Raw genomic sequence first — 15,795 nt, forward strand, 5'->3', positions numbered from 1 at the left:
AACCTTGCTGTCCATAGAAGCTTATGGAAGCTGTTTGTTCCACATCTAAAACACATGATACCTCAAACAGCTTTAACAAAGGTCATACTTAATTTAATCAACAGGAGAGATACAACAAGAATTTTTCCTGTACCATTACCATAGGAAATACTCTTGTTTCCAACAGTACTCTGGAATAACCAGTTCTCTAGATCCTTGTCCAGAGAGCTTACAGAAAGATTCCTCCTAATTTGGGCATTTTAATTTAGGCAGCATGAATACTCATCATGAAGTATAGTAGCAACTTGCAATTTTAATGTAAAAGTTACAGGCATCTGCCCAAGCAAAATCTCTTATTCAACTAAACAAGAAAATCATTCAGTGAAGTCTCAGAGCATTCCTCAATTTGAATTTAAAATGGAGATTACTTTTCTACTACTTTACATTTCTAAAGATTTAAAAAAATCACTTTTAATTAAAAAAAAATCAACATTAAGAAAAGACAGAAAACCAAAAGAAACCCCACATCAAAAAACATTAAAGGTTAACCTGAGGTATGAACCCTTCCCTTGTAGAAGAAGTCAGCTACTTTCTTAATGGCTTGTGGGTTGTAAATAATATTTAGAGGTCTGGTACTGACTTCCAGGCGCCTCTCAAAATTGCTGTGGATTGGATTTCTTTCATAAAGCATCTCAAACACTGGAGCATCAGGATCTGCAACTAAATAAAAAGCAAGTTACAAAAAACACTTGGGAAAAAAAAGCATACACACAAAAAACAAACAAACAAACAGAAAAAAGCAAAAAATAACAACCCCAAAGTACATAACTACCCCAAACTACAAAACAAACAAACAAACAAAAAAAAAACCTACAAAGTACATAATCACTAATTACTACAAGTAGTGCCTGCCTGAAAATTCTTCATTAACTGAAAAGCGAGCAGTAAGATCAACTTCTATAATCCACAAAATTCAACATGCTTGTATACACAAACATTTTCAGGACAGTGGGCCTACAGTTGAACTCCTAGCCTATTTTTTCTTTTCTTTTAAGCCAAGACAAAGAGCAAGTGCAACTCACATTATCTTGAATATATATTTACTCACTTTCTCAAAAGTCAAACAATATGCATGCACTTGTATATCTTAACAAAGCTTCTATTATGTTTTTTTAAACTATTTGCAACAAGTATTTGCACAAATACAACGATCAAACTTTAGACACTGAGTTTTGAAATTTCTAGTTTGTAGGAATAACCTCATATGTTTGCTTTGATCAAACATAAAATGAAGTCTTTACCAATGTTCTGATTAGTCATTTCTGAAGATAAATTCTGTAGTCCAAAGGAAGATACGCAGCCAACCTCTTTTTGCTTATAAGAATTTAAAAGAAAAACAATTGTTAGACAAATATAAACCAAGTCACTTGATAAACACACAGAAGTCTTTATCAGTCTTCTGGTCACTTTAAGTGAATCATACGTATTGCTTGAGACTATTTTATGTGTATTTCTCTTTGATGAAATCAAATGAGAAGGAAGTATGACTATATGAGAAAGCAAACGTGATCTACCTATGCAGTAGACAGACAAAGGTTGAAGTGCCAATTTCAGTCAGTTCTCTACAAATTACAAAGTAAAAAACCACATAAGTGCAATAAAGCTTTGTTTGCTTAGAAGAGATACTTAAAATCTCTTTAGCACTTCATTATGAAAAATAACATCTGTATTTCTGCTGATAGTGTAACAGTAAGCAGGTAAAATAAACTCTTACTTGGACCAAAGAGCTTTATGAAAAACACCAATTACTGATTAAGCAGCAATGCTGATTGTTCCAGAATGAAATCTTTTTCAACAAATTATCTTCTTGCCAACACATATAACTGTAATGTTGGAGTTGCAAGCATACAAAGCAAACAATTAAGAGTTCTATGAATGATCCTTGGAAAGGGAGAGTAAAAGTTCAAGAAGTGGAGATTTTTCTTCAAAACTCATTTCTTTCAGGGATAAGACACAAATCAAGGGAAACATCTGTGTTGAATTTTGGAATATAACTGTTTTCATACACACTTACGCATCCTACACAGTAACTCATAGAGAGTTTTTTTCACCTACAGGATTAGGGAAAACAAGAACAGGAAATATGGTCCCTTCTGTTGCCAAATCCCTCAGAAAAAGACCACCAAGCTGAACTTTTAGAAGGGAAGAATTTCGTCGAGGAAGGGATTCTGCTAAGATCTTCACACCTGAAATATAAACACATAAAATGTTTTTATTTTGTTTTATGAATACACACAGCATAGCTTTTATTTATAATGTATGGATGTTTCAGTATGTTTGTTTCAGTATAGTAATTTAAAGGATTAAAAGCAAGACTCAGAGGAAGGTCTGGAGGTAGATAAAGCTCATCTTTGCTGAGAAAGAACAAACAGAAATTGACTTTATACCTGAAAACTCCAGCTGCATAAAAGCACACTCCTCAACATGCACCACTTTCTTCTTCTTGTGCAACAGAGTAAAAGAGCCACCTTGCAACTGTAGATTTAATTTAGCAAAAACATGATCTCTTTTTGTAAATGTATTCATGCTAGAGGCATCTGCAGCAGGATCAAAAAAATCATCTGCTCCTAATTTAAAAAAAAAAAAGTAACAAAAAACAAAAACATCAGTTATGTTATATAAATCAAGTTCCTGGAATACGACTGAAGAACAGAAGGGTTTCTCTGAATTAAAAAACAAATACAAAAAAACAAAGCAGACACACCGTCTTCCTTAACAAAACAATATTCAGTAGAACTCTCTATTTCAATTATGGTACAATAAATCCCCAATTAAGACAACCCCAACAACATGGTACTGTTACTGCTGTACACATTCACAGAACACTGCATTACCTCCACCCATCTGAACGGAAAGTAGTCCCAAAGCTCTTTGCCATAAGCACATAAAATATTTAGAAGCAAACATATCCCATATCCCCCTCCAGAAATAAGCAAACACACCAGGGACTGAATTTTTTAACAGGTAATTAAGCTTTAGACAGGCTCTGCTGCCTAGGTGCATCAGCTGACGCACATAATCTTTGAACAGTAAAGAACTGAAGTTTTTTCTGTTCATCTTTATCAGGTATTTAACTATGAAAGTGTTAGCAGCAATAAGATGAAACAGAAAACCACACGCTGTCATACCTAGTAAGTCTTCCGGATTCCACTGTTCCTGTTGTTCTGGCAACAGTCCTTCAAAAGTTTCACCTTCACATGTTTGCTGAGCATATCCATACCAGCCTCCCCAACCAGGAAACCAAGACTGAAGGTACTGCAGCATTCCACTGCTACTGCCATGTGCAGATTCTGCTGTTGGAGAAACTCCAGGAGAATCAGGCAACGGCTCTTTAACACTCTGTGTTTGAACATTGAAGACACATACATCACTGCTTGTAAGTGGGAGAATATCACGAGCACACGAAAACATCAGAGTAACAATATGATTCCATCTACTATTTACTTGGCGCTCTTAAATGCAGTATGCCAACAGTGATATTTACAATGGATACTCTGCAGATGCTCTCCTATATGGGCTAAGAAACAACAAACATACCACCGTTTAATTGCTGCATGTTCCTGTATGAAGTCAGATGAAATTATCCAAGTCTTAGTTTAAAAACACCGCACTGGGTCTGGCTGGGATGGAGTTGACTTTCCCCACAGCAGCCCATACAGTGCTGTGCTTTGCACTACATTTTTTTTTGCTAGAATGAGGTTGATACTACATTTGCTGCTGATACACATTTGCTAGAATGGTGTTGATAGTGCACTGATGTTTTGACTACTGCTGAGCAGTGCTGGCACAGCATCAAGGCTGGCTCTCCAACCCCCGTCTCTGTGAAGGCCACTAGGCTGCAGGTGTGCAAGTGGCTGGGACAGGACATAGCCAGGACAGCCGACCTAGACTGACTGAAGGGTTATTCCATATTATGGGACACCATGCTCAGCAATAAAAGCTGGGGGGAAGGAGAAGATGAGCAGGAGGACACTTGTAATGGAGGCATTTGTCTTCCAGAGCAATTGCTACACTCTCTAAGATGAAACGTACTTGCCCTGGTAATTCTGGAAAGAATACTACTGAGGAAGACCATTGTATAGTGAGGCATAAGCTCACCATTCAAGTGACATAGAAGTAAAACTCGAGGAACCAAGCACTGTTTGCTATTTTAGTATTGATACCACGCTTCAAAAATCAAAACAAATACATGCTAACACTCTAGCAGAACAGAAAACACCCCCTCAGAATAATTCACTTAAAGATTGCAAGTATTACTCTGTACAAAAAATGTCTCTCACCTCAGCTAGGTCATGAAATTTATCATGAACTACCTCACATAGTATCTTCAACTCTTCATAAGTTTGCTCATCCTCAATACGACACATTTCTGCCTGAAAAGACAAAAAAAGGTTAAGTAAATACTCTAAAAGGAAATAGTATCTTGCTCACAAACATGACAAATCTCTCCGCACTATATTTGAGATTCATGGAAAAACTAACGTGGCACTAATGTCAGGATCCAAGAGCTTAAGCATATGAAAATAAAACCACACAGGCAGCCATAATACTGACATTCTCTGCTGCTTCAAATATCTTTATTTGGATTGTAAAATACACTATTTTAATTAACACTTTTAATGGTAAGAAGTCTTTGCTCAACTATATCCTTCTGTCATGCATCAGGAGCAAGGTTTGCAGCACAAGATATAAACCATGGAAAGTAACCTGATTTAACAGGAAGATGAGCATAGGCAAGAGCAAAAAAACTACTATAAAAGTTTCCAGTACTTTGAGCTACCCCTACAGTTCACATCTAAATAATGTGAGCAAGGATTACATACAACCTAAGCTTTCAGTAGGACTGCACATGTAATTAAGAAACATGAGGTACATGGTGCCCTAAACTGTTTCAAGTCCCGGTGCACCTAGAGATATAAGGCAGTTAATTATAATTTCACAGGGATTCTTCCTCCTAAAGTAGAACATGGGTTGATTAGTAGGGTCATTTTCCCTCTGAATTTCTTCATCCTAACATCAATTGGAAAAAAGTTTAAAAAATTAAATCAAAGGAAAGCACCCCTGAACAACTAGCCACCATTTTTCCTCCATTACCTACCTCACCACATGCATAATGTGAAAACGCTTCTGATATTTAAATACATTTTGAGTATATACAGAATGAGAGTTAAAAAAGCTCGACTGACATACGCATTCTATGAGAGCTAATGCTATTTTTGGTGAAAACCAGTTACAGTTCAAAAAAGTTTTTGCATAGCAAAACAAAAATACAAGAATCCGGTCATTCACACACCTCCCACAACCCCAGGATTCAAGCATTAAGAACTTAGTTGTAGTCAAAATACAGCCTGTTCAATGAAAATGACCTGCAGTAAAACTAAAGATGTTTCTGAAGTCAAACAAATTTTAAATTTGTTAAGACAAAATAGAACAAATAGAAGATAATTAATCGACATTGTAAAATCTTAAATCTAAATACCTCCTCTGCAGTAGACAATGGTTCCCCCTTCAACTTGCTATAATACATATCAGTGTAAGATACCGCATCTCGGGCTCGATGCAATGCAAACTCCCAGGTAGAACGTCGCCTCTGCTCTCTGATCTCCGAAAGATTAGCATTCAAAGCAAAGATCCACCACTCTCGGCAGCTGAAATATTTTAAAATTACTAGATTACCAGTATTTCCAAAAAACAAATATATGTCAAACTAATGAAAGTTCCAGAGAGAAAACAGAGAGCAACTGATCAGAAAAGGCATCATTATTAGAGACAGCACGTATTGGCTAATTCTACAAATTGTGTAGTATTAAGCAGTGCTTTGCAACATCCCCACTACTTTAATGGGATTTAGTATATCTGTTATACATCAAGCACAGTCATTAAAGCCACAATGTTGAGCTATATTGACCTGCAGTCTGAAATTATACCATCTTTCTTCTTATTAAAAGTAATACGAAACATTTTATAGGAGCCTTTTCCATGAACATTCTTTCCAGAATACCACACTGTCTACATTGGAGAAGAACCTCCAATTTAATTTCAGTTCCTGGAAACTGTGAGAGAAGGACCGAAAGACTTAAGTAAGAATAATTTTAAGCTTGGATTATGTCTCAATATTTAAAACTGATTTATGAGGTAGGGAAATAAGACATGAAAACTTAGCATGACTACTATCTCCTATTTGTCTTCATTCAATTCTCCCTAGAACATTTTTAATATCACACTAATTCAACAAGACATCCATAGATAATACTTACTGCTCTGTTACTGTAACCTTTGGTCTCCACTTCCTGAATTTAAGCTGTCGTTCCTTTCTAGCCAGTTCCTTCAAAAATCCCATGATCTGCTGATACTGCATCTTTTAGTTGAAGAGTAGACAAATCAGTTAGGCAATATTAGAGTGCTTTCCAAATCAAAGGCAGAGAGGGTGAAACAACCACAAGCTTAGCTTAGCTTATCTGCATCAATGATCTGCACATGGCTTCAGAATTAAGACTGATGTTTATCATAATTTGGTTCCCTAGCATCGCCTATCTTCTTCCAGTAGCTAAGGGTTAATGTGTGAGATACAACTTACAGGCTTCCTTGTTTACAAACACACAGCACTAAACCTTCCAGGTCAAGACTAGCAAGCAACTTTTAGCTGCTTTGTACATTCTACAGACTAAAAAAAAATTAGACAAAACAATGACAAAAACACATGCATCCTTATTATTACAGTAAACAAAAATGGTTTTTTTTTTTGCAGTAATAGGCTGCAGTAAAATAATTAAATAATTTGGAATGCTTGATTTTAAACCAAACAACTTCTTTAGTATATTCCTTTCAGTTGCCTCTAAACCGAAAGCTTTAATAAAGTTTTAATTTTATTCTATGGGTATTTAAGCTGTTACAAATGCTACCAATTTTGCAACCAGTGAGGTGAAGAACTTGCAACAACCCTGCAGGTATTTCACTGTTTGAAGCAACAACTCTTTGCTTAGAGATGCAAACTCAAGACTGGATTTTACCAGCAGAATCTTCAGGAGCACTGATGTATGAACAACATATGCAGTAGGTGAGATGGGAAAGATACACTCTACCTCAAACTACCAATTTGACTTTGCAGACAAAGTCAAATTACATAACCAAAAAATGAAAGAATACCTCCTTTAATCAGTCATTTTGTTAGAATCTGACCACAAAGTAGGGTGCAACAGAGCACACAGATACCCAAGCAATCTTGAAGCCTAACTAGTTCAGACAGCTAATGCAGCCTAACATAGATAGATAACAGCACAGAGCTCACGATGGCCTCATTTACTCTGCTTCTCAGCAGTCTCCGTCTCAGAAACTGGGAGTTAAACAAAGATTATCAGTGTTTACCTGTGAAAGCTTCAAGGGTATCGTCTCAAGCTGAATGTCACATTCAAGCCGCGGAGTATGGCGAGACCTTAAAGGCTCCTTAGAACAATTTCTCTTCAGAAGAGCAGAAGTGCATACAGGTTCCATGATGTAATTATGATCACGGCTTTCCATACTTTTATCCATTGCTTCCTGTGGGTTACAAGAACATTTTTTCTACATGAAGGGAGGATAAAATATTTATTAGGATATATTGGTTTGATACATTAGGATACACTCCATTAATATATCAGTCCATTTACAAAACCTCTTCAATGTGTTCTCTTTTTAAAGATTAAACATATGGTATGTCACAGCACAACCTTTTTCGGGTTACCCACATATCCTGCCATGACAGCATGACGCCATAAACTCTTGCTACTCTTAGAATTTATTGGACCTAGTACTTTTATGTCAGTTACGTCTACAATATAGGAAGGAAACTATTGGAAATAAAATAAGCAAAAAAATCTCTCTCTCATACCTGCAGCTGTCCAGGAGGTAGGTCACCCAATAAAGTGCAATCGGTATCCCAGTAAACACTGAAGTCAGCAACATCTAACTGCTTTTTCCGCATCAGTTTCTCCACCTGAAGTAGAAAAATTGAATGAAGACAAGCTCATACACCACACACCATGTAGTTTTTAGCTCTACACACTCGATATACAATGGAAAATGCCCACAATCTATTTAATAATCTTCTGGTTATTGCTATAAAAAGCTACACTTTTTACTAAATATTTAGTAGCACCCATAAAGTACAGCATCACATCTTAGCTGTCGTAAGCTCCTGTACAGAACAGTTATACTTACTGGTTCAAATACTGCATTTTGCATTGATACATTTTTGATGCATATGCCAAATGCAAAAGGCTGGGAAGGATTTGTGACACCATCTTCAAACCTCAGATGGACATCCTGAATTTTTAACTAGACAGGAAAAGAAGAAATTACTAGAGACAACTATTTACATCAGAGTGCACAGCAGTACTATTTATTAATACTGAAACCATTTAATATCTCATTTCTGCTATCCTCCAGCAAATTTCTGGTACTCATTTGGACCTCAAAGTGCTGTTCCTCACTTCTGGTTTAGTACCCTCTGGTTCTATCTTCTCCTCAAATACACCGCTCCCTGCTCTTCTCCCTCAAAACAATTAGCCATTTTCACAGAAGAGTGTACTTTATTTTGCTATCTTACCATTATTCTCCATTTTCGAGACAAATGCGTAATTGCCAAACAAAGATTCAGGTATGTTTCACATACCAGAATCTTCAACATAGGCTAAATCTACAAACTAGCAGCAGGACATGACCCGAAGTAATTTTACATTGGTAAACCCTTAGAGAGCACTGAGTTATGGTGGTTTTGCAGTGAATGTGAAGTCCAGGACTGTGGTAAGTATAGATACTCTCACCATGAGCAAATACATCCTTCTCAGACACCAGGAAAAGCAATTGGTCTGAGCTATCTTGCTTCTAAATTGCCTCTAGTGAATTGAAAAGCAATCAAATGATATAGTCAGTCTATCTGCACAAGGAAGAGAAAGGAATAGTCCTTTCATGGAGACTAGTAGACAAACTTTAGCAATTAATCTGTAGAAAGTTGCAGGTTATTTTTATATAATACATTATACAAATGCTTAGTAATGTATATGTTGCTAAATAGTTTTATTTTGCAAACACAATATAGATTAATAAACTACAACATCATCTAAACCCTAAAATGTCATTAACTACATAAGGAATTCCGAAGTCAAAAAGGTACAAAGCCTAGCAGTCATATTTTTGAGTCATTTTGAAATTTAGTGGAGACATGCCAGATTTTTATTAATAGTAGAAGAAGAAGAAATTTAAAAACTTGAGAGTTGCTGTTTTCCCCTTGGTAGGGTGAGAGGTTATTTCTTCCCCTAAGTCCCTATCAGGACTAGTTTGAGATTGAAGTTATGAAGATTCAATCAAAGGGGACTGTTCTCTGGCAAACATCTATCATTCATTTACATATTTCTTCTCTGGGGACTACACAATGTGAAGCACAGTGGGCACAGGTGATTTTTTAGCAAATGGGAAAAGCTCTACAACATAAAGACTTACTTCAATGTTTTCTACAATTCTGGTGACTACAGATGCTGTAACTGAGTACCAGTAGGATTCCCCCTTCTGTTGTCGTTCTTTCTGAAAAAGAAAATAGAGATAAGCATTAACCACCAGTGTAACAATTGATCAGGAAACAGTAAACGTATTATACTGAAATTACTGAACAAGAGAGAGAATAAAAACAGATTTCAGTATCATCAATGCTTGTTGGGGGGCAGAGATTGGAAACTGCACTGTGTTAGCGTATACGTATCAAATTCTAACTTAGTTTCCTATGCATTTATTCTCAGAAGGCATATGCTTGTTAGGAGACTTAAAATGCAATCCATTTACCAAAGCAGTTTCTTTACTATGAAATACAAGCGCAACTCACTTTCCATTTTTCTTCAAGTGCTAGAAGAAGAGCTTTCTTATGTTCTCTTTCTTGCAACTTCTCCCTTTCCTCATCAAAATCTTCTTTCTTTTCTGGTGCACCAATTAAGTGCAGTTTTGAGACAGATATCACCCATGGATCCACATGTGGGCGATAAAATGGTATCTGTAGTGTTATTTTGCCAATGAAACCTAGAAATACAAAACAGAGATGCTATCAGATTCTTGTGTAAACATACTTTTACTACCCATGAAAACTTCAAAGGAAAAGTTGTGTAAGAAACAAACAAACTAAAAACAACAAACAAACTAAAAACTACCCAAACATCAGGTTATTTCACTTGTTCAAGCTACTGACTCACAGGTAAAACTTCTAATATATGCAATATTTCCTGTTTATAAATATTTGTCTTGCACACACAGGCAAAATACATACCTGCTTTTACTTCAAATGGTAATTCCAGTTCCTTCAAGGCATCTTTCTTTAGTGGTAAGTTTTCCAGTTCAACAGCACCTAATGAAAGCACATAGAACAGACAAGTCTGTTGAGCAAAAATGTTGAAGAATGCCAACTTGAACATTATAAGTTTAAAATAACTAGCAGCAACTTTCAGAGAAGAAAAAATTAGGATTTCATGAGAACAGTCAACCTACCACACCACCTTCTGAAACAGCTCTAATGAACATTTAGCATGCTCATTAATTTTCCAGTGCCACATACTCAAACTATTTGATCACATTTGATGAGGTGATCTAGAAGCAATCTTCTTCAAGGACTTAGCTCTGAACTTTACTGCTATCAAGGAGAAAGCTTCTATTCTTTGTCCTTCCAAACAGGACACTTCAAGTATTTTCTGAGTATTACCAAAAGCACACAAACAAAAGCTTTGAAATATTATAAAATAGCAGATAATAGCAGCAAATGTAAATTAGAAACCACTGATGTATAGAAGCACAAGATATCCTTATGCCACCTTTTCCACAAAGGTCTTGATTAAAAGGGCGTAATGACTTGCACCAAAATGTAAGAGGTAAAGACTACAGGGCACTTCCTGCTGCAGTCCCTCTACAGGGAAGTTATTGAACAGTATTGAGAAGAATGACACACAAACATTATGTAAACTAAACAAGCTGATAAGATATGCTTAGCATGCAGTTGAGAGTCTCATATAAATTAGTTTAACTGTGATGATTAAAAGGAACATAAATAGGAACAAGAGAATTTGGCATTGATGTAAAGTGCCAGCAAAAAAACCATTATATTAGAAGCATTTATATAAATGCTAAACACAATATTAAGTGATTGTTTCTATTCCATCTTCCATTAAAAAAAAAAACTTTTTTTCTAAATCAGAGAACAAAAACATTACAGAAAATACCCCAAAACCTCACCTTTCAGAAGAGCAACTGAAAGTTGGTCTGTATTCAGGTTGTTGACATATTTGCCCAAATAGGTGTTGAGGACCCAGGCTACTAATCCTTCCAACATGACTGTGTCCTAGAAGAGGGCAACTAACATTTTTCTGTCATTTTCTGGATCTCTGTTCCATAATTGCAGTTTCACCCTGAAAGAAAAAACACGAAGAAAATGAGTGTCTGAAATATAGTCTCAGCAAACCTGAGATACTGTATTCAATCTAAAAAGCAGTAAAAATATTAAAGCAATTTTTAAAAGGTAGATGTCATGCTTATGCCATACCCTTTAAGTGCCAAATCACAGAGCTTCACACAAAGCTTTGCTGATTACAGATTACTCCCATTGTCAAATTAAATTCATCTTTCCAACCTATGTCTAATCAAAACACCACATTTAGTGACAATTATCAACTAGGCCAATTAACAATCCGCTTTTCAAAAACGGAAGACTAAAATTCCGCTCTGAGCTGCAGCAGTTTTGCACTGGCTTCCTTGACTTCCACTCCCAGTATTTTCTTCAAGTTGCCAGCATTCTGGTTTTGGAAGTCTAGATGACAGTAACAGGTGTCCTGCATGCGCCACTCTCTAATTGATTTTATGCCACATCTGTCAGTTTTCAAACTGGGGAAAGAAGCAGAGTGTTCCTCGCCTTATATAAAGGCTGATCATACTGACACTATTTATTATTCTCTCTCCATTTATCATGCTTCTTCACAAAACTTTCTGGAGTCAGCACTTATAAATTATTCTACTAGAAGACCTAATTATAGACTACTACTCCTAGGCTAGAATAACATACTGGGAAAAGACTGGATATTGAAAGAAGGAACAAATACCTATGGTGCAGAGACTCTGCAGCTATCAGGAACACCTCACATCTGCCTCTGTGGGCCCAAACATCTGCAACATCCATTCTAGAAACCCAGAACACTAAGCTTTCTGAATTAAAAACATGCTGAAAATTCCCTAAGTAGAAAAGCATGCATCATCCTCCCTCCCCATACCCTTTAAGTGCTCTGGTGAAGGACTTTCTAACCTCACAGGAAACTTAGGATAACTAGAGCTAAGTGCATTTGTATCCCATGCACAATGCTATGTGAGAGCACACGCTTTTTCTCCAAACTTGTTTGAATTACAGATTTTGCTTATGCTGAATGAAGTCATTACCAATATTGCAAAGAAGTACCCAACGCATTTCTGAAACATTTATATTGCTTTCACTCCTTTTCAGTTGTGATGAACAATTACATTCCTAAAAAAGAGGTGCCACTTAACGTTTATGTCAAGTACGGCAGGAAAGAAAACATTCACGATTAATCTTCAACAATTAACATGATTTTAGAAAAAAACAGCTACACACCAGCCCTACAAAATCACACAAAGGATATCTTTACAAGCAGTGGAAGGATGCACTTTTAGCTGAGCAGAAAGAAGTCAATTTGGCATCCGAATCACATTACAACCAAGAGCCTTCAACTGTACTTTTGTAGAATTCTGATCTGTGAAACAACTCACCCCGGCCAAACCATTTTTTGGGGGAACAGTGTATGCGTGGGACATAATCAGATATAAATCATATAAATAGTTTATCAACAATTACTCTAAAAGGTTTTCAAACCATAGCATGGAGTACTGCATCAAGGGGCACAAAAGCTGTATTAGAAAAGCAACGCTGGTTATACATGTCAACATCTCCCTTCATACTCTACCACGAGTTGAAACAGAAATGATTGCAGAAATCAGACCATTAAACCCCTAAGCCCCTTGAACAAGTTTTTAACCAATGAATCAGAAAACTCCTACTAGCTTCTTCAAGAACAAGCCCAAGTATGCTTTAACACAGGCAGAAAAAAGCACGCATGCTTTATCTTCTGGTCAGAATGCTGTGAGTGTATTGTCGCAGTTCGCTATTTAGAAATGTCTCTCAACCCCACAAACCTGCTTATACCACTTTATAAAAGACTGTGCTCTGCAGAGCTGAAAAGCAAGATCATAGAATGGTTTGGGTTGGAAGGGACCTTAAAGATCACCTGGTTCCAACCCCATGCCATGGGCAGGGACACCTCCTGACAGCCCAGGCTGCCCAATGCCCCATCCAACCTGGCCTTGAGGACTTCCAGCAATGGGGCATCCACAGCTTCTCTGGGCAGCCTGTGCCAGTACCGGGCAAGTCAGACTTATTTACCTTAAAGTTATGTCTGATAACAAGAAGAAAATGACAACTTCAAGAGCTACGTTAAAAAAATTATATTAAAACTCAGGGCTTTCCTATAATGAGGTTTGCTTGATTCAAGGCATCTATACATTTGATTCTCCACTTCTGTAACAAAAAAAATAAAATCAGTGAATATGTTTAGCTAGTACAGCTAAAGACAATACCAGAATTAAGCAAATAATGAAAGGGGATTTTCTAAGGGCTGAAAAGTGAAACTATACAGTCATGCAGAATGAGATACAAATAGAACTAACACAGGTCAAATTGCATTCGAATGAGGCATATTTCATGTCAAGCACATACACTATTTTTGTCTCTGTAATATTTCTGAATATTTTTTTCAAAACCAAAAGTTTTGAAGTTCCATATAATATTTAGCATTCACACATGTGGGGTCACCACCTCGCATAGCCTTTTATTCTTATAAACCTGACTAGAAAACCAAAGCTCAAGTAAAATCAAATACATTAAGCCTTGTCACATTACCTTTCAAAAAAAAATAAACAAAAAAGGGATCTACAGACTGTTAGAAGCCAAATCAGAGGGAAGATCTTGACGTGTCTTTCAGAAACACGTAACAGGTTTGCATCCCCATGACTGAAAACATCCAGAGCATGAACTAATCCATGCCTGAAGTCATCGTAAGAACAGCAAATAAAGTCACCTCCTCAATCCAAACTTCTTGTGGAACATTAATAACTATTTCCACATATTCCAAGTGTTTTAAGGCATGTATATTTGATAATTTTCTAGTCTGCTGCTATGCCAGTGGTAAGAAAAAATGAAATATCTCCTTTTACAGTATTTTTATTTCCTTCACATACAGGTTAAAAAAGAAACGGCAAGCGTTTATCAGGATGAGAATCTAAATCCAAAGCAGGACCTGACTAAAAGCTGGCTTTTTTCTGGATCAGTATTTTTTTGCAACACAAACGTCACAACACAGGCCGTGAAGTCTGAGTCCATGAGCAAGGGGCAGTTTAAGTCAAGGAAGGAAAGCTGGCATGGTGTTGCCTGGTCAGTGCAATGGGGGGGGTTGACATTTTGATTACCCCTTGGCTTCACCAAGAAAAAAAAAAAAAGAAGGTGGGGGTGAGCCTTCAAGACACTTTCTCCCTCCATACACACAAATACACCGTAGGGAGGAGGAGAAAGGCAAGAGGAGACCTGTTGGCACGCCAACGTGGGGCAGAGACGAAGCGAAAGGTCACCTTGCCCAAAGGCGGCCAGCCGAGCCCTGAGGGAGCAGCGAGAGGCCGGGGGCACGCGGGAAGGGGGGAGCGGACACGGTCGGGGCCCGACACCGCCAGGGCCCGGCCGCGGGCCCCGAGGCGCCTCACGGAGCCCCGGCAAGCGACCGCGCACCCCCGCCTCAGGCTCCCCGGCCCCGCAGCCGAGGGGCTGCGGCCGCCCCCCGCGGCCCTCGGGGCGGAGCCCGGAGAGGGGCGTGAGGCAGGGAGGAGCCCCCCCGCGCCGGGCCTGGGCCATGCAGCCAGCGCCGAGCGGGCTGACGCAGGAGGAGCCGACGGCTGGGGCCCGGGGCCGCCATCCCCCCGCCCCCGGCACTCACCTCGGCTCTCGGTCGCCGACACCTCCACGAGGCTGCCGGAGGGGGCTGCGGGTTGCGAGCCAGCCGGTGGTGTCCGGCCGGGCAGCGGGGGGGAGAAACTGGGCGGGCACCTTGGCGAGCGCTGCGTTGCCTCCGCCTCTCTGAGGCGGGCCCGGCACACTCTGGTCTGCGCCGCCTGCAGGGCGGGCCCGGGCATGAGGCCGGGGGGCAGCGCCGCCCGTGAGGCGGGCGCCGGAGTCCTGTCAGCAGCAGGGTCGGTGCCTCGTGAGCATCGTAACGCGCACGTGAAGGAGGAAGCATCGCACTGCGTACAACTGCCTGGTTTATTGATTGAAGAAAGCAGTTTTTCCTCGGTCTTGTTTTTAATATCGTAAAGACCATCGAGTGACCGATAAGCAGCAATCACAGAATCATTACAGTTGGAAAAGACCTCCAAGGTCATCTGGTCCAATCATCCCCCTAACACCAATGTCACCCACTAAACCATGTCCCCAAGCACCACATCCAACCTTTCCTCAAACACCCTCAGGGACGGCGCCTCCACCACCTCCCTGGGCAACCCCCAGGTTCAAATAGCCTGATAGTTCAAATGCCCGACTACTCTTTCTGTGAAGAAATTTCTCCTAATTTCCAACCTAAACCTCTCCTGGTACAATTTGAGGCCGTACCTTCTAATCCTATCACTGGTTACCTGTGAGAAGGA

At 38.8% G+C, this 15,795-nt stretch overlaps 1 protein-coding gene across 5 annotated transcripts in view; it reads right to left on the reverse strand.

Annotated features, from left to right (window-relative positions):
- VPS13D (vacuolar protein sorting 13 homolog D) overlaps positions 1-15,234 on the reverse strand; it is a 103,797-nt gene extending 88,563 nt beyond the window's left edge. For 3 of the 5 annotated variants that reach the window (XM_084495202.1, XM_084495204.1, XM_084495201.1), the window contains exons 1-16: positions 15,093-15,234; positions 11,284-11,456; positions 10,328-10,405; positions 9,893-10,083; positions 9,517-9,597; positions 8,236-8,352; positions 7,907-8,011; positions 7,405-7,575; positions 6,297-6,397; positions 5,519-5,687; positions 4,320-4,412; positions 3,168-3,378; positions 2,427-2,606; positions 2,095-2,225; positions 1,281-1,353; positions 529-699 (exon numbers count right to left, since the gene is read on the reverse strand). In XM_084495202.1, coding sequence (XP_084351328.1) covers positions 529-699; positions 1,281-1,353; positions 2,095-2,225; positions 2,427-2,606; positions 3,168-3,378; positions 4,320-4,412; positions 5,519-5,687; positions 6,297-6,397; positions 7,405-7,575; positions 7,907-8,011; positions 8,236-8,352; positions 9,517-9,597; positions 9,893-10,083; positions 10,328-10,405; positions 11,284-11,380 — 1,969 coding nt within the window. In that variant the 5' untranslated portion in view covers positions 11,381-11,456; positions 15,093-15,234. The remainder of the gene's footprint in view (positions 1-528; positions 700-1,280; positions 1,354-2,094; positions 2,226-2,426; positions 2,607-3,167; positions 3,379-4,319; positions 4,413-5,518; positions 5,688-6,296; positions 6,398-7,404; positions 7,576-7,906; positions 8,012-8,235; positions 8,353-9,516; positions 9,598-9,892; positions 10,084-10,327; positions 10,406-11,283; positions 11,457-15,092) is intronic. The other 2 variants (XM_084495205.1, XM_084495203.1) reach the window with 1 other exon arrangement.
- Between the last annotated feature and the right edge of the window lie 561 nt (positions 15,235-15,795).

This window comes from Aythya ferina (genome assembly GCF_964211825.1).
Source record: "Aythya ferina genome assembly, chromosome: 21".
In the NCBI taxonomy this organism is placed as follows: domain Eukaryota; kingdom Metazoa; phylum Chordata; class Aves; order Anseriformes; family Anatidae; genus Aythya; species Aythya ferina.